Below are 24,863 nucleotides of genomic sequence, written 5' to 3' on the forward strand. Positions count from 1 at the left end.
TGCTGACAGGCTGCTTAGCATAGGCCCCTAGAGCTTTCCTCAGAAACCCCCCTCCAACGCTTTGGAAACCTGACCCCTCTTCTCTGACATCTACACATCTGTAATAACCCCAGCATGAATGGGCCAAATTTCCCTGACAGCAGGAGGTCTAGCAGAAACTGCCAGTGGCCACTGGAATTAATCTGATGTGACAATCATTACTGGCCTGTCTGTCAGACTGAGTAGTAGGTAGTGGTGAGTAAAAGGCCATGGCTGTGTGGTGGCTTGCATGTGAGCGTGGTGGGGTATGACAGACTATGGGGGGTGGGGGTGGGATGCAGCACCGGCCCCTCCAGAGCCAGAGGACACAAACGCACCACAGCTGTTCCTGCCTGGACGATGATGCAAGCAGCCCAGAGTCCTGGGAAGCTTTGCCATATGTCCTCGCTGTCTCCACGTCCTGGGTTTTCTCTTCTGGTTTGTTTTCAGACCTTAAATGTGAGGGTCCAAGAAAAGCATCATCACATAAGTCACCACATAACAACAGAAAATATTTCTTTTCTAGCACAAGAGCGAATGCACTCTTTGTTAAGTGGTTTTGCTTTTGAGAGATATTCTATTTATAATCGGGTGAGTTTTCCGTCTCCTATAGGCTGGGCTGCTGTATCTCGTATGTGTTCAGTAGGCTGTCTGTGCGTCTTAAGTGACGCGTCACATGGTTAGATGCTGTCTGCGCAGCGCAATCCTCCAAACACAGTAGTTCTTTTTTATCTCAGGGTCGTGCAGTGAGAAACAAGCGCTTCAGGAAGCAGCTGGATTTAGATTCTGTAACTTTTTTTTTTTAATTTCATAGTTTTGGAGCAGAAGTTATTTTACCCTCTGGAGATGGACCACACACACATATAGCACTTCTTGCAGACGGATGATTCTTGAACGGAAACCAGTCAAGAAACCCTCTGAGTTGTTGGCAGCTCTGATGTGGTGCAGCTGCAATAGCCTCAATCTAGAACCGCTGGACAGGAGCCGAGAGCAGGTTACATGTATCCAAATATGCGCGTAATTGGAGTGCACTGGCGAGGCGTCCCTTCCACTCCTGCTGGGATATCGTTGTCGTGATGTTCAATACTTCGGGAATTGGGGTCACTCTTTCCGAAGTTATCAATGGCACTCTGCAGCTTCTCAACAACCCCCTCGTCACCACTAGTCCCACACCCATGTGGAACGTGTCGTGCGGGGAGCAGCTGCAGGATTTCGGGCGCCCGGAGAAGATCATCATCGGGGTGATGCTGGCTATCATCACGGCGGTCACAGTCATGGGGAACACGCTGGTGGTGATCGCAGTGTGCGTGGTGAAGAAACTGAGGCAACCTTCTAACTACCTGCTGGTGTCCCTCGCAGTGGCGGACCTATCAGTGGCCATAGTTGTGATGCCGTTTGTCATAGTGACAGACCTCACCGGGGGCAAGTGGCTTTTTGGGGACACGTTTTGCAACATCTTCATCGGCATGGATGTTATGTGCTGCACTGCTTCCATCATGACCCTGTGCGTGATCAGCGTGGATAGGTGAGTTTCGAAAGTTAGCAGCTGCAGCGGAGCTGCTCCGATACTGAGCGCTGCTCATTTTGCAAAGGCACCAACATAACTCATGCAGTATAATATGACACGAAGACCACAAATACGTGGCCTCTTATAAACTGCTCTGAACCACTTAACTACTCTGAGGGAAGGAACAGTTCAAGTGACAAATGAATTGTAATCTAAACGCATGGAATAAATGGGCGTTTTTGCACCAGAGGAAGTCTCTTAAATGCCTTATTCCAGATCAACTGTTCCTCTGAATATAAAGCCGCTGAGCCAGAAAATTAATAAGCAGACTGTGATTAATTTATAGCATGCTTAATTAATTTGCTCGAGCGGACCATGGGCAGTGTTTCCTTTACGCATTTAGGATCAGCGCCCACCGACCTTACAGCTGCTGTGACTTTGATAGATGATTTAACATGGCCCTACATTTCTGTTAGGGGCACATAGGTCGCACCTGCCCTCTGTTATTACGGCCCCAGAACAATAAAATCAAATCTGAAGCTGCTGGAATTCATTTCAAACACAGTGCAGCAGCTCGTTTAACTACAGTTTTTTTTTTCTGTCTCACTAAATATGAGGTTTGTCACCCTGGTGTTTGGCATCAAAACTCTGTTCCAAAATGATTCATGAAAGTTAGTTCCCATCGGGCCCACAGTGAGTTGCTTTAAATTCTACATTTAAAATAGGGGAAGCTGAGCTTGAGCACTCATCCCCACCAATCAACATTCATCAAGATCCACTCTGCATCTTGCAGCTCTTGGGAGTCTCTGCTTATAAAGCCAGAGCTGAGCCTGATAGCTTGTGACAAATGAGACACATCCACTGCTCCCACTGTAATCCACGATGAAATAAAGGTCAAGTGACTGGTGTCACTGCTCTGGCTCAGTGACATTAATGAAGAAAGGCCCAATGTTGTATTGATCTGATTATTTCCTTGATGGTCAATCAGGTGTAGCACCCAGATTCATGCATGTTTCATGCTGAGCAAGACGGAGTTCAGTGGTTGATGCTTGAGGAGCTAATGAGAGATACAGATATTGTGCTGCGATACAGTGTGATTGCTCCGGTCAGCTGTGGTAACGCTGACAGAGGTGTGACTGTGTTTTGGGCTGGTTGGATAGGAGGTAACCAGATTAGTTAGGTAGAGGCAAAGAAGCCCTTCAGAGGTTAGGTTAGAGGTCACACAGGTCGCAATGATTATTGAAGATGGATGGGCAGTAATTCTGATTAGTGTGTCATCTGCGGCCCCTCACTCTCCTCGCTGAGGTCATGTGCTGGCCACCCGTATGGAACCAGCTACACATCATTCTGCGACATGCTTCTATAGAATTACATTATTTCCATCGTAACCCGAGCGAATATACATAGACCTGTGTAGAAATAAGCAGTGTCAGTGTGTGAAAGCTCTCTTTGTCATCCGGTGGAGGATAAGTGGAAGTGTGAGAAAGCAGCTCAGTCAGGTGTCACAGCCATTGTCTGAGGTTAGAGATGTGAATTGCTCATAGTATATACTCGGAAAGTACAAATGGACCCGCCTGTGAGCTAGCATGTCTGAAAAGATAGAGTGGAGGATGATTGAATGTGTTACTGTGAAATCAAAGTGTGCACACCCACCAAACCACACCGCTCTCGCAGAGCCCCTCTGCCTTTTGCCGGGCACAAGATTATACTGAGAATTTAAAATGAGGTGATGTCAGTTTGGGATTATTTTTCATCCGCACACAAGCTGTACCGACAGTTCTGTCAACTGTTTTCACTAATCTCCATGAAAACAGGCTCATTTTAATTAAACAATGCAGAGTGTGTTTGGCATATAATTCACAATGGGAATCAAAGAGATAATTCATTAGGGTGGGAATTGCCAATTAGACACATGATTAGCTGTAATTAGGGCTCTCTCTCACTGCCATCCAGGATTCCCAAGGACATGCTTTGCAAAATGAAGCTGAAGAGGAGTAAGTGCTGCAAATGAGGACTGAACAGGTGTGTTTGTCTGGTTACACACTCCCTGAAGACAAGGTCTACTGCAGAGAGGGATGCTGATCGTCTCTCGGAGCTCTTTTAGATTTTCAGGGGGGAACGCTATATGGACAGGATGGCACTAGAGGAAAGGTCCCTAGTGTGTGAGGCAAAAGGATTTATGATCCTGCAGGGACCTGACAGGCCTGACATGGATGCTCTCAGAGAGACTGCTGTCATCCCGGTGGATTAGACTATCTCTGACGTTCACCATCCACCTTAACACAAGATTAATCAACAACTACAACTACCTTTTGATTTCCACATCATGTTGTAAAAAGGCATATTTCCTGTCACAGGAAACAATGTGGGGAAATTATATTCTAACTGTGTTTAAGGGGCTTGAAGCAGGATTAATCTTCCCATATTAACATATACAATCATCGGTAGATTAGGGCAGTCAATACCATTTGTAACTTAATATTAGAGGTGGGTGACATGAATGAAATTCTCAGTCATGATATATGTAATTTTACTTCACAGTATCAGTGTATATCATGAAAATACAGAAATTGTTAATGGATAGAATATGCAGAAAGATACATTTGGTTTGGTTACTTTTATATAATTTTGCAGATTAAACACCCAGTAAATCAAAGGACTTTGTCACATGAATGCAAAGATCATATACAAATTCAATATTGCCTCTAAACATCACTGATTCACAGCATTTCCAAAAATGGCCTAAAACACTATATCGTCTTAGTACTCACCTCCAATATATGTATTATGAAGCTAATGGATGTAAGAAATTACCTTTCAACTTTTTAATAAAATTTTATATTAATTCCAAATCTGAATTTCCAACCTATTACCTATTATTCCCCTGCAATATGCTTGAAAAAGTCACCTACTATAGCAATTTCTTCCCTTATGAAGCTTGGTTCAGTAGCCGTTCTCACACAATAACAGGAAGCTATTGGGATCATGCCTAGGTCCTGTCAAAGTAACTGCAGGCTGTGAAAGCTGCGCTTATGGATGAGTACCCATTCATCACCTCCAGCCTCTTTAGGGGGAGATGCAATGCTGCAAACTGAAGACAAGACACCACAGCATTGATCCAGTCACAGCCAAAAAAAAAAGGGAATAAAAAAGAAGTTATATACCCAAGGCCAGTCTGAACTAATGCCAGTCTGCTATCCAAGCATGCACTTTCAGCAAAGGCTTAGCCGCTTTCGTGTCCACTTCCCTGTAAAGTTGGTATCTCTTTTGGCTACAGTCGGTTTTTACCTTCACTGAGAGTAATATGTTGTATGTTCAATAATTCAGAAGTCAAATATGAATGATTTATTCACAACAGTGGGAAGAGAGGGTGGCCCTTTTCCTGTAGCTCCTCAGACGTCTAAGAAAAGATGATGCTTGAGGAATAGAGGAGCAAGAGGCAGACGCTGGTTAAATTTGCAAATCAAATATAGCCTGGCTTAACTATCTGGGAACTTGTGGAAGATGGATGGAATATAGGTCAAGAAAAAATATCACATAGCTGCAGTAAAGTAAACTTTTCCACCAGTCAGACTGAAGGAAATACAGTGTAGGTGTGATCACACCCGTAAGCTCCTGCAGGGGATTTGAGGGAGGAAATCACGCTAGCTAGGGCCCATAGATGTCAGCGGGATTAGCCACAGCCTTCACATCCTTTCTGCCAACTCATGTGTCACTGATGAGCCAAGTTCACACACTGCTCCCGCATCGACCTGTTCTCCACATCTGATAATATTTTTGTGAGGTCAGCGCCTAAGTTTGTCCCAGGAGAGATGGTGCTTGCTTAGTGCAGCTGGGGAACATCCACCCGCAGCAGACACAGATGACTTGACCTAGCTGATGCATCCTCAGGTAATGTGATGTGACGCCTGAGCCTCACTCTCTCTCGGGCTCCATTCACTTACCACTTGTCGGCCACCTTGCCGAAACGTGGAGGATTGGACGCATCCAGCTAGGCCAGCGCGACCAGATCAAAGGCAGTTCATGCTTGTGAAGGAATGCTAAATCGGGACAGAAAGTGTGCTTCCATACTAGATAGGATGTTACACTGAATTCTTAAATCCTATGATCACAACCAGTTTACAGATAGTCCTACATTTCAGAGGTTTTAGAAACCACAAGGGACGTTTTTAATGTTACAAGCCACAACAGCTTTTTCATACTGAGAAGACAAACCACTCTCATCTTTACAGAGCAAACAACATTTAAATTTAAAATCTATCACTGCCCATAGCCTGTAAACAACACTTCTTCTAGAGCAAAACTGCCATCAATGAAAATATTTCAGAGCACCATTAAATGAAAATGCTGTGTGAAGGCATTTGGCAAGTTAATCATTGATAAGCGCTGCTTCTACTATCAACCGCAGTTCTGTTTCCACCCTGTTTGACTGTCTGTTTGACTTTTAGTACTGAAGCACATGAAGTGAGAGACAAATTGTCCACTGATCATGTGATCAGAGAGGGTGGTGTGTGTGTGGGAATCGACCTTAAGGGGGAGGAAATGTCTGTCAAATCAAAAGGAGGAGAGCAATGTGATGGCAGCTGATTGTTGTTTGTCTGTGACTCTTTACTTTTACCACAGTATTGGTACTCAGAGTCATGAGCTCACAGTTGTTGTATAGGTTTATAGGTTACTCACTTGGGGAATATTTTAAATTCTGGCTTGTTATCAAATCTATGACATCTACAGCCGGTGCAGCATGGGTCCATCGTGGTATGCTGCATTCACAGCATGTGTAGGTTTCCATATTTAGTAGATTTAGTAGTCTGTCCACCTACTGTTGACATGTGAAATGTAAATAAAGAGAAAAAAAAGCCATTTCCAAGAACATATGCATATGCACAATGTGCATCAGTAAGTCTCCCGTTTTTTCTTCTTTGATTTTTTAGTGGCAGAGGTGACTAAACCACAGTGCATATCGTACATAATGTGGTTATCAACAACCCCCTTTGTCTTTTTGTCTTTATTCCACCCTTGTCCTCACTCTTACATTTGCATTCTCACTTTGTTCTCTGTGAAGAGATCCTCCTAATTTGCAAGAAAGGGCAGAAATGCAGCATTAAACTGAAAGTGATCCGATACACAGAACAAGAAGAAGAGGAAGAAATCAAGACTAATAGTCTATAGCTACACTAACGGCCCACTGAGGTTGCACTTAAACCAGTGGTTTAAGGAAATGCTATTGTTAGCATGCTAACATGCGCAGAATGACAACGTAACATGCTGATGTTTGGCTGGTATATTATTATTAATATTATTATTTGTAGTTATAGCAACAGTTTTTGAGATATCTCAGTCTGAATCAGTGGTGATGGACTGACCAACCTTTCCATAAAGCCAAACCACTAACACGGCTGGGATATCATGAGCCGTGATCGCGGTGTTGCCAAGGACCTCTAGTCATAGTAAACATCCCATTCAACAGCATAGTTTTTCTGGGACTTGGTTGGAATTTGTAGTAAAAATAATATTTGAAACTGCTACATGAGTTTAAACAGCACAGAGGTTCACGCTTCACTCACAGATCCAGTGCTCTGTGATTTGATTTATGTCTTTGATTTATCGGTTGACTTTGTCAGGAGCCACTTAAATCAGATTTGCCTACATAACTAATCAGTGAGCTCTTGAATCAGATCCAGCTCTGCATCATATTTGAATTGTAGCAATGTATTGATGGATCACAGACTGGAATGAAAATATGCCGCCAGAGTGATTTCGCAAATGAGATTTAGGTCTTGTTGGGTAAAAACCATCTGACCCCAATTTGATGTTTCTGTTTTACCTCCTTGAAGTGAAATTATACAAAATTGTTGATATTTTGTGGAAGTTTTATGAACATAGGCTTGATGAAAACTGTTAGAAACCCTTCACTCCTGAAAAGCTGTGGATCCCCACCCTGTTTTTATACATCAGCAGCAGTATTGGTATGTCGCACTCTCCTTTGCGATTTGACGTGGAGGATGATGGAAGAGTAACCCCTCCACAGAGAGAGTTTTATGTTGCTATTCCCAGCCTCTCACCATATTTACCTAGCGATCTCTGGGGACAGGAAGAAGAAAAGGGCAAAGTGCTGCGTGACTTTACTGTGGCATAAATCATGCTTTGTGCTTTGGCATAACAAAGGTGGGGTCTATTACTCATCAAGATCGAACAAAGGGCCAGCGAACATTCACCAAGTGGTGAGATAATGGGCTTCCTGTTGATGGAGCCGTGAGACTGCAAACAAACACAAACACACATCACGCTGTGGATTGCAGATAATATGTTTTGAACATTTTGCATAGTGTTACTTATGCAGAATAACTATGCAACAAGTTTTGGCATTCGGCTCGTTTGTGCACAATAACTGAATATTTATAAGGTCTGTGGAATCAGCCAGCTGATTACTGTTCAAACTAGTGACCGGTCTCATGTATTTATGTGCATCCATGTTTAGAGGGAGCATAAATTATAGGGGCCTCTGGTTGAGCTTATTCTGTAATGCTACCAAAGGCATTAATTCATCTTCATATATGTTCACTGCTCTGCATCAATCTATTGTAGTTGTCATTTAAAAGTAAACTCATTATCTAAGAGCCCTGCGTGATGGAAATGTTCAATGTGACTTTGTAGCTGAATTTTGATGTTTAGAAGTCAATGATTTGACTCCCGGCGCTGAACCGAGTTTGTATTCCAGCTGTGAAATAGCAAATTGAGTTATGGCACCCCCATCACTGCCAAACCGCCCTTGAGCAAGACACTGAACCCCGGAACTGACTACTAACTGGGTCATTGCGCTGTATGCAGCCCAGAACTTTTTTTCAAATGACTGTGTCTGTGTATGTGACATACCGAGAAGAGGAAAGTTCATTCTTGACCCTGGGAACAACAGCTGACAAAACCAATCTCACCGCAAGATCCACAAGTCGCTGTTGTCACACCTGCAAAAAAATGGAAATCTGAACAACTGCAATTCCATGACAGCTGTAGATATTAGATGCTGTTAGAGAGACTTGTTGGAGAATTTGTTTTTGTTTTTGACACTGTAGCATATGATACATGTTGAGTTTAAAGTAGCTGGTAGGCATTCAGAGCAGTTTGGCAGTGCTGGGTAGGGATTGTGTGGGTGTGTGTGTGTGTGTGTGTGTGTGTGTGTGTGTGTGTGTGTGTGTTTGTGAGGATGTATATGGCCCAGTGAGACACCGGAGTTTGTGCTATATTTACTGTCTCTCTTTGTCACCCCAAAGGTCAAGTTCAAGTGTGTTTGTGTTCAGCTCCTGCTGTTATATTCCTCTAGTCTCCCTCCGCTTTCCTCATATCTCTGTGAGTTTGTCGCCATAAACGTTTGCCATCTCTTATCTTTATTAAAACTGCTCATGGTCCAACTTTTGAGTTAAACTCGTGGCCCACTGTAACTCAATGTGCTGTAGCGCAAGTGAAGGATGGATAGCCGTGTCCTTCGGACGCTGTATTTGTAAACTGATTGTGTTGCAGTGGCGTTACTAGGCTGTCCCATTCAAATGTGGCCAAGAAATGGGCCCTTCTTTTCCTGGGCAACGAAAGATCCAAGGGGTGGATCCTTCGCGACCCAACCTATCCCAAAATTTTCATTGTAAGCCGTTCCTGAAAGCAAGCAACATAGACAGAATAAATATTGGGTTTCTGCCCAGTTCAATAACGGTACAGCTGTTAAAACCACAGGCCTTAAAACCTCAAGTTTTTGTGAAAAAAAGTTGCTAGGTGACACGAGCCACGCTTTGCGATGCAATGGTAAGGATGAAAAAGGTTATTATCGTTGACTAAAACTAACAAAACAACAAAAACTTGACATGAAATTTTTTTTTTAACTGAAAAAAAATAGTGCTTTATAAAACAAAAAGATAAATAACTGAAACTGTATTGTGTGTTTACTAAACTAGCTACAAATAAAATTCTAAAACTTTCTTTACTTTTCATCTTTGTCAGTTTATTTCATACAGAAGCCTGGTAGTTTTACCTACAATGATGTGCCATAGAGCTGCAGCACCTACAGCTAGTGACTAGGGACTAGAAGCCCATATTACAAAGAAACTAAAACAAACATTGAAACTAATAAAACTAAACTAAAACTAAGCATTTTTAAAAAATCAAAACCAAACTAAACTAGTAAACCTGCTTTAAAAACTAATGAAAACTAAACTGAAATTGAAAACAAAATTGTAAAATGGAAATAAAAATAAAAACTAATGAAAAATCCCAAAATATTAACCTAACTAACCTTGCTCCATAGACTGTATCGTTTTCGGCCTTCGCGGTCTACAACGGCTATGAAGGGCAACACCTTCGTAGACTGCTTCCCCCAAAGGATGCAACCCCTGAATTCGGACACAGGTGATGATTTTCCCTTGATCAGAACTTGGCGTATAGACACAGATGAATGGTTCTGTGATTTTAATGGGCACCAGGCAAGTGATATTTATTCTGCAGTAGACCAAATATACTGTAACAGTTAAGAATTAAACACCTCTGTTTCTTTCTTACATGTTAAAGCATTGCACTGTTGAGTATTATGTCTAGATTGACAGTTTTGTACCCATCATTATGTGCGCTGCTTCTGCAACACAAAAGTGACCTTCACTTCCCTGGATCAGTATTATCAGTATTATTACCTTGTTGGCACAGCTGTGTTTGCTCACCTATAATGGTATTTTGTCTGTCTATCTTTCAAATTAGCCTTGTTGAGATGAACCCTGGCAATGTACAAATGTAATCCTGTACATTTAAAACTGTTTTTATTCCAGTAGGCAGAGGCTGAATAATTGAGAATTATTTTCTCCGTCTCACTGCTCACAGGCGGGATAAACAGCAATAAAATTGCTCTGGTAATGAATATTCCTGTCATCAGTCATAGTTTCCTCAGGTTGGTGCGCACTGCTCAGACAGGAACATAGATTCCACCTCCATATCTGCAGCTCTGATGTATGTCATCTGCCGCAAAGTCAAATTACATTCACTTAATTTTCTTCTCGTGAAAAAAAGAAGACACCTTACTTTTTGCTTGAATTATTATTCTGGCATAGCTGAACATAAAATATTCCCTTTGTAAACGTTTCTCGTTTGTTTTATCTAAATGTTTCTTTACAGAATACAACTCAACTGATTAATTTATCAGGTGCATGTTTTCCATTAAAATGACAAACACACACACACACACACACACACACACACACACACACACAACATCTGCTTGAAGACTATCATGAAATGAAATGAACACGTAATTTCAGTGACAGAGAACATCTGTACTCATCTGCCTCTCTGATGGTGTTTGACGCCTTTGTCAATGATGTTAAACACAACTGCTGTTCTGTATAAGAAAGTCTATTGGGAGAGGCCTCAGGCAAGGCAAGTTTATTTGTGTAGCATCCTTCAACAACAAGGCAATTCAAAGTCCTTCACATAAGACTTAAAAAGGAATAAAGGAAAGGTATGTAGAATATGAGTGTAGAAAAATGTTGAAGATTTGATGCATTATTGAGGCAGATGAATGACATTTTTTCCCTTTGGAATTTGTCAATCATTTCTTATAATGTCATGTTGTATCTGCCTTTTGAAGAGAGGCTCAGAAGATATGCTTTGCAATGATACTTGGTACTGGGTGATACTTTGTTTTTTGGGCTCCTGGAGCGAATTCCTTAGATATTTCATCTTTCTTAGTCTATGTTTGGAAAAATACACTTCAATCAGGAATAATGAGACTACAAACAGTTTGAAAGTTGGAAGAGATGTATTGTAGCTGAGGGTTGGTTGATGAGTGCATTTAATTATAGTGGAAATTTGTGAACTGAACATGTTTTCATTCATCATCCTGTGTGAGGCAGATAATAATTCAATATATGGCCACTGATTAGTGTGTCCTAATGTGAATTAGGATTTTGTATTTTTGTTTCAATCAATTCTAATGCTAATGCTGTTGGGCCTCCTGGTGTCACTTTATGATGAGATGAGCTTGAATATGAATGATTCAGGGATTTTAGTCTGTTTTTTCAGGATTGTTGTTTTGTTTTTCCTCTTAATACAAAATGGACAGGGGAGATATGAAATTGGAAATATTGTTTATAAAGAATGCCAGCCTTCAGAGCATCTTTTTCATCTTAAATTAATACAGGTATGTTTTTTTTTTAATAAGAGGTCTGTGATATTTTAATGTCCTGAAAATAAAAGGTCAGTACAAGAATAGGAGGTGGAAAACGGCACAGTCCTCAACTGCTGCTGTTATGTTACATGGTGGTGTCTACTGACTCAGGAACAAGTTAGATACAACTCCTCCTCACTGTCCTTTTCCATTTGCCGAGCCACGAAATGATGACATATAATGGGCTGTGCAGCTACTTCAGCTATACTAACTGCTGGCTACATGCCAAACTGGAAGAAAGTGAGTCGGCTCAAAAGAGGAGCTGCCTGAGGTATCCTTGGAAACTAAAATTGTTCAACGTTTTTTTTCTAAAAGGTCAGAAGAAAAACAGGAGGAAGTGAAGAATGAGATTCCTCCCCCACATCTGAGACTTTCCTCTGAGCTTATTTAATTTTTCAAGGTGTCCTTTGAAAGACGCTCGGACAGAACCAAAGGGAAGGTGACAAAGATTGGCGAGGTGGGGGCGTGTGTGTGTGGGGGTGGTGGGGGTGAGGTGGCTCTTCACACTGGCTCTCTCACATCATCATGACAGGAAAAGGAAAGGAAGACGGACTCACTGGCACATACTTATCACCTTCCACTAATAGACTTTTACAGTCATTGTAAAATAATGAAGAGGGAGTTAACATATTCATTAATATGTGAGTGTATTGGGGTCTCACTGAATGAGCCGCCAGCTTTGGCGCTGTTAGAGGGTCGCTGCCCAAAGTAAATGTACATAATGGTGGTCAGGTCAGTAATAGCACTTCAAGTGCCATGAATGAAAGATTCTTTCTAACAATGTCCCACTGGGCCAGTGGGATCATGGGATGTACGTACTGTACATGTGCAAATGTAATTTTCTTGGAACAGAGAAAGCTCTGGAGAGGCTTTGTAGCTGCATCACCAATCTGGTCAACATGGCTGCCACCATAATGGAAGTCCATTAAAGAACTGACTAAATGCACAACAAGCAGGGGGAAAAAATCCATTCACAATGTGAAAGCCAATAATGTGATGAGAAGGTGCATTTACTAATGTAGACTGTGGTTTGACAGAGCAATCTTTTTTTTCTTAGCTCCTCTCATCCCTGCTGAAAACACTGTGGCTCAGATCCAGGAAACTGTGCACACCACACGCTACACCCGTAGGGCTACACCGCCCCAAAGGCCAGAGACACAAGGCATCAATACAAGTTTTTGTTGACTGAGAAGCTTCCTCACAGTGCAGGTCAAAAAAAAAAAAAAAGCCTCTTTGTAGTCATACATATGTAAATTTTGTGTTAACCTCATTGTTTTGCTTACATAATAATTATTTATAGGTGAGACCATGGAAATTAAGGTTGGGACCAATTTGCCTCGGCTCCAGAATATTAACTACAAGAAACAGTAGAAGACCATCTGCGAATTTATGAACGAGGACTAAACAACAAGTAATGGCAGTCTGGGCATTCAACCAAGAGAGACCAACAGGAGAATAAATGTCAGCAACCATTTGTAGCACCAAATAAAATAAGTTGGCATAAAACCAGACACTGGATGAAACAGTTTTAAGTTAATAATTTGGCAGTAACCGTCGATGATGACTAAAGTTAATATCCTGGGTGTTGGCGTGCTTGGGAGTCCTCAGCCCTTTCTTTCACATTCACTTTAACTCGTTCAGAACAAGCCTGTCTTCTAGAAATTATATTTTTATACATCTAATTTGCAACAACAAATACTGCACATTTTGGTTGAGACATATCTGACAACTGGCAAGATATTGATACTGAACATGAAAATTCATTTCATTTGTTTCCCGACCGATATAGATAGATATACTGTATATATCTAATGTAGTGCGTCATTCAGTCAAAAAAAAAAAAAAGTTCCCTGTGAACATAATCTAGACAGAAGTTATGAGAACAGTTTATGAAAATATAAATGTAAATTCTAGGAGATAGGATGGTCAGAGACAAAGAAAATTGCTTGAATGTTTGAAGTATCATGCACAGTTAAAGATAATGAATACCATATATATAGTGTGTATATATGAATGCCTTGTTGTCAACCTTAACCAAATATTTTACAGCATAACCGCTTCCTTCTTTAGTCAGAGAAGTGTTATTGTCATGATTTATGCATTTCAACGATTCAGTTCAGTTCAGTTCAGTTTATTCAAAGCAGCTGCATCGTCAAATCACACATCCATCTCATGCTGGGCCAGTAGAAAACACTTGGTAATGAGTGCAGCCACAGATAACACTGGTCCAGTTTATGATGGATAGCTCAAATATGTGTGAGTGCTTTCCAAGTATCTTGAGGAGAGTGAGAGGAGCTGAGCGAATCTCTCTGATGCTGATATTATCAGAGTGAAGAGGTCGAAACACCAGTGAGAGACCAGGATCAGATAATGCTGTCAGAGCCTGGTGGGACAGTACGTCCAAAAGGTCAAACGAAAAGGGAAGAATGTTAAATAATGTGATGAAAATCGCTTATGTTTTTTTTCTTTTTTTTTCCGTCAACTTAAAATGAAATGCACATGCTATACTCAGCTTTAAAATGCAGTAGAAAACCTCACCTATCGATATAAATGGTCACATCCACAACTATTGTTTATGATAGGTGAAACACGTTTGTTCTTTGCCCCACATTAGACGAGAAGACTATTTATATGTGAGTGCTGGCAGTCTGTTTGCTCTGTTTAGATTGAAATGGCCGTGCACCCGATACATTGCTTGAGTATTTTGAAGTTGTGCACACTGCTACTGTCTACTATGTGTAGATAAAGGCAAGATAGCGTGTTTTAGCTTGTGATGCAGCAGTGATAGCTGTTCTGAGCAGAAACAGAAGCAGCTTGCAACAGCATTAAGACAGGAAGAGTTCATATGACTAAACAGCCTATTAACATTGAGCAAATAATTTCATTTTTGACCTTGAAAATAGAAGTTTGACAAAAAAAAGGTTAAAGCTGGAAAATTTAGCTTGTTAAGATTTTACATTTTGTCAAAAAATATATATAAATGGTAGTCCAAAGGTAACAAAATCTGTACCTGCACCAAACCAAAGCGTAAAAAACGATTATTTCTTGGCCTGGTGCCTGGCTCCACTATAAAGACTCCAGTGTGTTGTTTTTACATCCGTTTGGATGATACATGGATTTTGTTACCTTTGACCAGAGCCAGTGTAGCTGTTTCCCTGTGTTTCCTGTCCAGCTGCTGCCTACAGCTTCATATTTAATGTACAGGAATCAATGTTGTGTCAATCTTGTCATCTCACTTGGCATGAAAGCAAATTAGAAATTTCCCAAATGTTGGAATTATCCCTACAACAATATCATACTGTGTTGAGGTTCGAACTTCTCTTTACATTTGTCACACAACAAATGTATCTCTGTTAATTTTTGTATGTACAAACGAATCTAAAGAAAGATTGTCCAAAAGTGTGCACTGTCTATTCCCATTTAAATCATTGCTGCGTGTCACTCTTCATTATCATGGGACTCCTTTTAAATGCCTTCACATGTGGTTAGACAACATGTTATTCTGAGAGTACCCCATCCTTAAGTCACCTTGCTGTGATTTTTCCTTGGTGTTTCTTCTGCACCTCTAACTGTGAGTGTAATGCACAGTCATTATCTGTGGTTTTACTGAATTAGAAACGCAGTAATTGCTTTGTTGTGCTGCTGAGTTTATGCAAGGTTTTGTAGTTGCTGTATCTCTTCGAGTCTATTACCCTATTCTCTGCGCTGCTCTCATCTATTCTGCAGAGCCTGTAGGGTATTTGCTTTGTTGTCCAAGGACACTGAGCTCCGGCAGGGATGGACACGCTGACTGTTGGAGGGGGAATCCGTTTATCACTGTTGCACTAATAGCTGCCCATCATCCCTATTGCTGTGAGAGCCATTAAACCACCGATAGGGACAGGTGGTGAGCTGTGCTGTGAAGGCCATAAAATATCCACGCTAACGCTTTACGACAATTAGGAGGAAGTAAAACAGACATCATAAAGGTGTAAGGACTGAAAGTCAGATGAGTGGATGCACTTTGTAAAGCTAGGTGTGTCTTTCAAGTACACAATGATTCTGTTTAAAAAAAGCTTACCTAATGTAAGCAGCGTATATTCTTTGACAAAAGAGAAATAGGAAATGAATCTCTAACATTTAACCTCTCACATTTAACAACAATAAAGAAAATACTATACAGTATAATTTGAATGTTAACCAACAGCCAAACACTATTAAGCCCTATGAGTTGGCTCTGAAGAACAAAGCTTGAAACAAGCTGACTGCTGTCAATAAAAAATAATCATGTAATTCATGCTTAACGTACCACACCATTCATTTTAGTCCCCCTTGTCATGTAGGCCTCGCTGCATAGACTAAAACATTTTTAACAGTCACAGTGTATCTCCAACAGCTGCTGACAGTGAGGGAAAAATGACGGCAATCAATGACTGCATGTCCTTAAGCTTTAAAGGGGCTATCTGTAAGTTTTCTCTGCCGCCTAGTGTGGTTTGTTGCTGGGAGCAAGTGGTTGTGATCGTTGCTTGACTTGATAATACGTCCTCTGAGCAGCGCTGCGTCTTCAGGGCAGAATACAGTGAGTCACTCTCAGAAAGTGACAATATGGGCCGGGGCGAGCTGGTTAGTGATGGAGACAAGAGTTAACATTGGTGTTGCTTTCCACTGCTGGAGACAGGTGTTGGCGAGTATAGGAATGAAGTTTGATGCTCAACTTGCATTTTCTTTTCTAGATTGGTAAGTAAACAGCTGTTGATGCTAATGTTGGCTATGTAGCAATAGCAAAACTTACAAAAAGCTCCTTTAAGTTCCCTTTTCCAGGCCTCCTCCACCTGTGACCAAAGGCGAGCATGGACTTCTCTGTCCTCTTTACAGAAGTCTTTAATTGGGTTTTCATATCGTTCCAAAATGTGGCCTTTATAGAGATTTTCCAACTTGATCGCTGGCAGTTCTCATAAAAAACTGCAAGGTGATCTGCCTGGACATGTTAGCCCTCACTTTCTGAATCAGTCTTTGCACAATATCCACCGTGTTTTGGTACAATCTTGGACAGGATCATAATCACTTCTTCTGTGATGTTTCCTCCCTCTGTCTCAGGGACACAATTCAACTATAATGGCCGACTTGGCTCGTACTTTGAATGCTTGTTGAAGTAGCATCTTTGTTTTTTTATCTTGTGACTGTAAGTTTTTGACAATTTGAAGGACTTTGAAAATCAGGTATCAGAGCCCATGGAAAGTGTCATCAAAATGTAATTATATGTGTTAATAAATAATTAGCAGCTTTCTGGATGGTTACATATCAAGCCAAGCAAGTCTGACACCTGGTTAAAATCCTGCTATCACATCTTCAACATCAACAAACTGAATATTTAGATGTTTGTCAGCACAGACATCAAGCCCATAACTGCTCAGTAAAAATAAAGTATACTGAATTTTTCCTTACTTTTACTCTCTGCCAATTCCCAAGCATCCTTGATTAGACTAAAATAAGTGCCAACAGTTATTCACAGAGTATTTGACACAGGTCTGACCTAAGCTAGCAGTTCCCTCCAACAAATCTGGGGGAAGAAGTATGTCTGTTCAGGGATGACTCAGTTTGGCTTATGTAAGTCAAATGAGAAAAAAAAAAAAAAACTACTGCTGCTATTTTACTCACTCATTCTAACCTTAACCTGAGCAGAAGACAGAAAACAAAACAGAGCCTGACCTAAACAGGTGCTTCTTCATCTGAACTGAAAAGAGTAAGGCTGAATTAAGTATGAAACAGATGGGATTGCTCATTTGCTTCATTCCTTTCCTTTTCTCTGTGAGACAAGCAGCTTTCTGTCTTATGGAGGTTCCTCAAATATAAAATGAGAGCTGAAGCATTCCTTGAGCACCGAGGTTGTTGTCTCCCACTGGGCAGATTTGGTGCTCTTCAGTCCAGAGCAGCTTAGAATAAATACTCTGTGATGATAATGACACGGGTTTAAGGTTAGTCCAGCTGGCAAAACCTATTCATAGAAAACTGTAAAATCAATAAGCAAGCTCACAAGCTTTTTTAAGTATACATTCTGCAGATATCTGATTTGCAACAATAAGAGTTTTCACTGACCATAAATTGTATAAGGAATTGGTTTCAGATTTTCCCCTTTTTCAGCGCTCTCATTCACTTTATGTAAGACAAACCAAGCATGAAAGCAGTCTACACGCACTGTGGACTGCTGGATAAAAAGCAGCCTAACTGAACTTGAGACAGTTCTTCAACAGGAATGCTCTGATTTCAGGCGATGTCTGCATTTCTGTGCCCACTTCACTCACACAGATAGACTGAAGCAAAAAAACATATTATCCCTAAAATGGGCAACACTTCACTTTTTCAGAGGCTAATTTTGGATTGCCCTGAAGTGCAATGACATAGGAATTATAAAGGCCTCAGTAGTGAGATGAATGAGCAAAGATTCTCCAGTGGAAATTTTCTGGGGAATTTTCTTTGACAAACTTCCCCCCTGTCCCTGTTACTTTCTTTTTAGGAGAACCTGTTCTAAATTTACCACCCACCCCACCAAACCTAGTGCAGCTTGGTAAATATTTCACTGTGTATCCCCTCTCAGACATTAAAAGGTTTCAGAGATGCTCCTGGAGATGACTGACGACTGTTAAACACCAGCGCCAGTCACAGTTTTTCAGCGCAGAAAAGACTTCACTTTACTCTGCCCCATACTGGTAGCCTAGCGGAAGTAATGGAATTCTCCATTAGCTCGGGCACACTGTTTGCCTGTGGCAGGGTAATCCCTAAGGGCTGCTGTGGCTGTGGATATGTCCCAAATCCTCCAGAGATATGAAAAAAAAACCCTCTAAACTCCCAGTGTGTGTGTCACTGTTTCTGTTAAGCACACACTGTTTTATGGGAGGTATAATCCTTTCCCCCTAGTTTTTATATTGACTTTGTGTGTCCTCTGAGGTGTGAAGTATCCCATGGGGTTTTAAATATATTATGGATTTTGTGTAATGTTCTGCAATTTCATTGATTTATGCATTTGACTCTAATTAATTAATAAATCTTTATGTTGCATGATTTATGTTACATGTTCCATTTATTTTTCATTATTCTGGTATATTCACGTATTGTGCATACTGTCATGTCCTAATTTAGTAGACTAGTGCTGTGCTTGTTGGTTGTGTATGTCTATGTAGACCTCATGGTATACCTTTCATTTTTGCTGTATCCTGTTATTGCCTCACAGGGATCAGTAAAATGTAATCTCTTTGTGTCAAAACACACAAGATAAAAGCATCGGAGGGTCCCACAGATGTTCAGCAGCAGCTCATTCTGCTAATATACATGCAGGGAGCTATGTAATGAAGTGTTAAAATGTGCACTTATCTTATCCAACCTGGCAGTCGTTTGTCTCTAAGAGGATGGTGAAAGGATTTTGCATCTAATGAGAGTGCATCGGAAAACAGCTCTGCCTTCTACAGGGCTGAAGATGAGTCATAGGTTGAGGAAAACCGTCCTGCACCTCACACAGACTCACAAACATCCCCAGAAATAAGCACCACAACCACCCTCATTACTGAAGAATTCTTTCGGAGAGGAGTGTTGCATTACTGGTTATCCATTATGTATTCCTGAGAATTCCCACATCATGGAGTGTACCCATCTCAGGATCTGTCTTGTATCTATTTGACAGTGTTCGCCTGGATGTGTTCAGTCCCCCCTGTAAAGCTTAAGTACATTTTAAGTGAGAGTTGTAAACCAGACAGAGCAGTCGTTGGAGGGATTGGGGTTGAATAAACAGTAGTTATTATGTAATATTCACTGAGCACAACTAACCCGAGCCAGGGGATCATTAAGAAGGACATGGTAATAAAGTGTGGCACCTGAGTGTATACAGGAATCAGACTTACTGCCCAGGGTTAAGAAATTCCTCAGGAATGGTATTTATTTAAATTCTGATTTCGCTTCTGTGCAATACAAAGTTTTACTTACAGCCATGAAACAAACAAATGTGATATTAATTTTTGGCTAAAACGAGCCATGTGTATTTGTCTTTCTTTTCATTCTCATGTCCCATGGTCCTCTGTACCATCACCCGTGCTGCCATGGGCGACAAAATAATGACACGTCTCAGATAAATGATGGACGTTTCACTTGTTGTCATGGAAACACTGACAAATTCTCATACGAGTTGCATGTAGGTTACATGCCTCAGGTGCCTGTGGAATTGTCTGAGGCCAGATAGGAGCTGAAAAAAAATCTGACTGTTTGGGAGGGGGGAGGGGGTTCACCTGCAGTGCAGTGCAGCCCTATTGTCCTTTCCAAGTAATTCTGGTCTAAATCAATACCACTTGCACCCTGTGTCAGTTGCTAAGAAGCTACAGTGTGCAGCAGAGATGCCAGTCTACACTGCACTAAAACCAGTTAGCTTGTGGCAAACTGAAAATTTGGATCAGTGCTATTTTGTATTCGCAAACAACTTCTTGTTGCTCTACTGTGTGCCAGCAAAGTTTTAAAAAAGCACAGGAATGGATTTCAGAGTCATTTTGGCATTTAGCATGTTTGACACCAAAGTTATGTTAATGCCTTAATCTGAATGTATCAGAAGTGCAGATTCTACACAGTCCCGTGGCCTTTGGTACAAGCACAGAGACACTGACGCTCGTATGTTAAGATAAAGTAACATTTTCAGACATGATGTGTAAAAGCCCTGAATGTGAATTGAAGAATCCTAACTGAGGCTGACTGAGTTGAATTTAATTTCCACACTGCTGATAGCATCACTGACGGACGATGAGGCGAATTGGCCAGTGCTCCCTAAAGGTTTTTATCTTGTGATTAACAAAAGAGTGGAAACCAGAAAAACAGCCCGGAGTCTCAAATACACAGCTTTCATCAATGACGCATGTGATGCTGATAAAGGCTGTGGGCACACAGCCAGAACACGCTGAGATGTACACACAGATTTATCATCATGTGAGAATAGTGGCTGTTTTACCAGTTTTGTACAATCTCAAACCTTTCACACCTCACTTTATTTTTCCGACACTGCCAGCTGCTATTTGAAACCACTGAGATGCCTGTTTGATTGATAGCTCCCTCTCTACCCGCTAAGCTCCTCCAAAGCCAAAGAAAAGCAGCTAATTGCCCACTGGGCAGTGACAGAGTGTGTGACCTCTGACTGAAATGTCCATCTTTGAAATGAGCGGGCATGTACTTGATGCTACTACTCTGCACTTACATCTTAATAAAGACAGGCAGCAGATTTCTGTGCTTCAGCAGAGCGTCTGAGTGCATTACATGTGAGTGGATATCCAGCCTTGATATAGAGATGATGAGATGATGAAAGCTACTGTACTGGACACAGTGTTAAAGTATTTTGGAGGAAAATATAAAGGTAGCTTCAGCTGGTACCGGGAGAAGTTTGCCTTCAAGGCTTTCTCTCAGGGAGCCTCTCTGGCAGAAAACCTGTACAAAGTCTTTACAGTACCTTCTCCCTGACTGACAAAGTCTGCAGACAGAGGGGACTGTTGTGATGGATGAATGGGGCAAACATAGAACTTGCATGCAGGAGCCTGGGGTTCACATCCTGCTTGACTTTGTGATCTTATTATTTTCTTTCTATTCTTTAACTTTCTTTTCAGTTTTCAGTTGCTGTGTGGTAAAGTTTAGGTAGTACCAACACAACTTGTTTGGGTTTCCATTCTGACAGGAAACCTTTCTGTCAGAAAGAGCGTGTGACCTCTCCAGTGTGTGCTTTGCTGTGTTGAAAATCTGCCTTGGAGTCAGTACTGATACTTCTTTTGTCTCCTGTCCTCACAGGTATCTTGGGATCACGCGGCCTCTCACCTACCCAGCCCGGCAGAACGGTCAGCTGATGGCAAAGATGATCCTGGGAGTGTGGCTGGTGTCAGCATCCATCACCCTGCCACCCTTCTGCGGCTGGGCCAAAAACGTCCACACAGCCGGTGTGTGCCTCATTAGCCAAGACTTTGGCTACACCATCTATTCCACAGCCGTAGCCTTTTACATCCCTATGCTGGTCATGCTGGTCATGTACTACAAGATCTTCAGGGCTGCTCGCAAGAGCGGCGCCAAGCACCGCTTCACTGACCTTCCGCGGCGCGAACGGCTTGAAACGGTGGCTAATGAGGCGCTGCGCATGCAGGGCCTGAAGCCACCTGGTGTGGCGGAGGAATGTGCCGCCTTGTCCCGCCTGCTGAACCGTGAGCGCAGAAACATCTCCATCTTCAAGCGGGAGCAGAAAGCAGCCACAACGCTGGGGGTGATCGTCGGGGTCTTTGCTGTGTGCTGGCTGCCGTTCTTCATCCTGTCCACTGCCAGGCCCTTCATCTGTGGCGTGGAGTGTAGCTGTGTGCCCATCTGGCTGGAGCGCACGCTGCTCTGGTTGGGCTACGCCAACTCCCTCATGAACCCCTTCATCTACGCCTTCTTCAACCGAGACCTGCGCTCCACTTACCGTGACCTTCTCCGCTGTCGCTATCGCAACATCAACCGTCGACTGTCCGCTGTGGGCGTGCACGAGGCTCTCAAGGTGTAAGGCAGGGTACGCGAGCAGCGCATCTTGAGTCTCAAACAGCGTGGTATGCCCTGTGCCCTGTGCTTGTACACTTGGTGGCTCTCAGGCCCCTCTGCAACGGCAGAGAGACAGCACGTTTACTTGAGCGTGTGTGTGACTCAGTCTTTCTAATTTGGGGAAGAAAATCATAGAGCGTACTTGATGGGCTATTCAAGTCGACACTGCTTTTGTGCATATGCCACGATTCTGTCCTGGCTCCGGATTTATGATGGGATAATGTGGTGACAAAGGAAATGACATGTAAACACAATCAATCATCCCAGTGCTTTCAAAGGGAACAGAAAGCAAACACATTTCTGTACAATATCAAAATTGATGTTTGATAAGTAAATGTTTTGTGCACAGTGTCTTCATCAAACACGCATTTGAGGACATCCCAGATTAATTTTCAAACAGGAGTTGAACACTTTGAGGTGTATTGTGCTTTGTGCCAGGATTAAATATTATTTATATCACTTTATCTCCAGTCAAAGCTTTCAATTTGGTCTTCTAACTAAATTTACCAGGAGCACCTTAAATGTTTCACAAATGTTTAAAATGTGATGATGCCAAATGAACGGGGGCGGGTGGAAAATGGTGTTAAGATGCAACATGAAGGGAACATCCTCCATTCATGGAATCTCAGTGTTTGTTGCTATAAAAAGAAACTGAAAGTAGTTTGTTTAGTGTCTGCATGAAACATATTTGTCTTACACGCCACTGTATACATAAATCATGAGATTTTGAATAGTGAAGGACGGTTTGGCAGAAAGGTTTCCATGTTTCACCCAAATACTTTATTGCACACTTGAATTCAATATGAACTCAGACACCAGGTCTCAGAAACCATGATACTGTGGACCGTTTTCACTCTTCTTATTTTGCCTTGATCGGTCTCATCCCACTTTTGGCTGCTGACCTTCTTGGATGGTACAGCACATGAAACCTGCTGAACCCTGCAGTTTTCACTTAGAGAATTTACGTGTTTCTCAGACTCTTCTGCTCCACTGGTTGTCAACAGTGTTTATCTTTCCTTTTGAATCAGGATGTGGTCACGTCCTTCTTGGCCACACTTCTGTCTGAACTCTGTGGTGACCTGTAAGAGCCTGTGTCAAATGCCATCAGTTCAGCAGTGTGTGCTTTTTCTACCTCAATTTTTTTGAGTTTACAGTACATTTCCTCCAAACAGATGTACTGCGCTGTCTTGCATCATTTTGTAATTAACTGCTATTTTATATGGTGTAAAATCAATCTGTCTACAACTACTGTGTTTGCTCTGTTTGACCGCTTTGTCATTACCTTCAGAAACAAGCTGGGGAAGTGGCAAAGCATTTCACACATTGTAAATAAAGAAACACTTGTTTAAAATACCACCGTGGCCTACATTGGTAACCTCATACGTTCATGCAAACAGAACTGGTTCAGCGTTGCAGTTACAGTTCTTGAGATTGGGAATCAAAGGATCCCCCCACATTTTCAAACAGGAGACAACCCACACAGATCCCCTTCACTTTCTAACCCCACAGAGCATATCCTCATCAAAAGCCTGACACGCAGTTTGTTCTACAAAATTCATCATCCTCACTGACTAGACTGATACGTCTCCCGTGAGGAATAAGGACGCACCTTAAGGGCTGCTAGATGTCTTTAAAACATTCATAGCATTAGAATTAGTACCAAGGCCACCATGCTACGGGACTCTGGAGATGTGTTTGAGGATGGCGACCCAAAAAAAGACGCCTTTATTCTCTGTCTGCTTGGAGGTAAATCTTTTATTCAGAGTTTAGGTGACAGCTGTCTGCTTGCTTTCATGACTGCAGCTGTCCTGTAGAAACACGAGGATGGGCGACAGCCTGACATGTGTCATGTGCTGTGGCCTGTGGTCAGAAGGTGTTCAGGAGTGTTCATTTGTGCAAGCCTCTCAGCACAGACAGTAATTACAGAGACATATTATCACCTTTGAAGATGATGTGACCTTGTTGCCCATACAGAAAAATATTCACATTCAGTTACAGTAATGTTTGGCCACCTGTCAAAAATAAGTACAATCTTCAGTCTCCTTTTAGCTCTATTGGTTTCCACCATTTCCTGATGGAAATGTCAGACTCTTTATTGAGAGCCAAAGTGAACCTCCGGGTTCTGTTCAAAATCCCACTGACAATGTAACAATGCTGATAATTAAAAATAAAGCCATGGAAAAGAATCTTATTCAACAGCATGTTTTGTGGTTTGCTTCCTATCTTAAGGACGGTAGAAAACTGCAGGATGGGAAAAAAATACTTCTGTACTACTGCAATACTTCAGTATCTATGTTTTCAGCAACCTTTTAACAACATTTCCAACAAGCCCTAGATGGTCACAAGTTAAACTTTGCAGCTCAACACAAGAAGCAAGCATGAGTGAGTTGCTGCTGTAATGGATGACGAACTGTCATGAATGCTTCATTTTCAGATAGACTGATGCAGCTACATAGAGAAGGAGCTCATAGAGCTGGAGTCAGGTGCTAAATATTTGTGTGGTCATCACCACAAGGTGCTCTGTCATTTGATCCAGTGTTATTATAAAAAATATTTAGTATAGCTGCTTTAACATACATATATTTT

At 41.7% G+C, this 24,863-nt stretch overlaps 1 protein-coding gene across 1 annotated transcript; it reads left to right on the forward strand.

Annotated features, from left to right (window-relative positions):
• Positions 1–739: 739 nt before the first annotated feature.
• Positions 740–23,630, forward strand: htr7c (5-hydroxytryptamine (serotonin) receptor 7c). The gene is made up of 2 exons (XM_023393912.2): positions 740–1,543; positions 21,504–23,630. The coding sequence occupies exons 1-2, from the start codon at positions 1,095–1,097 to the stop codon at positions 22,240–22,242; spliced, it is 1,188 nt and encodes a 395-aa protein (XP_023249680.1). The 5' UTR covers positions 740–1,094; the 3' UTR covers positions 22,243–23,630.
• Positions 23,631–24,863: the final 1,233 nt, after the last annotated feature.

Source organism: Seriola lalandi, unplaced genomic scaffold, assembly GCF_002814215.2.
Source record: "Seriola lalandi dorsalis isolate HSWRI2012SDOR001 ecotype SW California unplaced genomic scaffold, Sedor1 jcf7180002054945, whole genome shotgun sequence".
Classification (NCBI taxonomy): domain Eukaryota; kingdom Metazoa; phylum Chordata; class Actinopteri; order Carangiformes; family Carangidae; genus Seriola; species Seriola lalandi.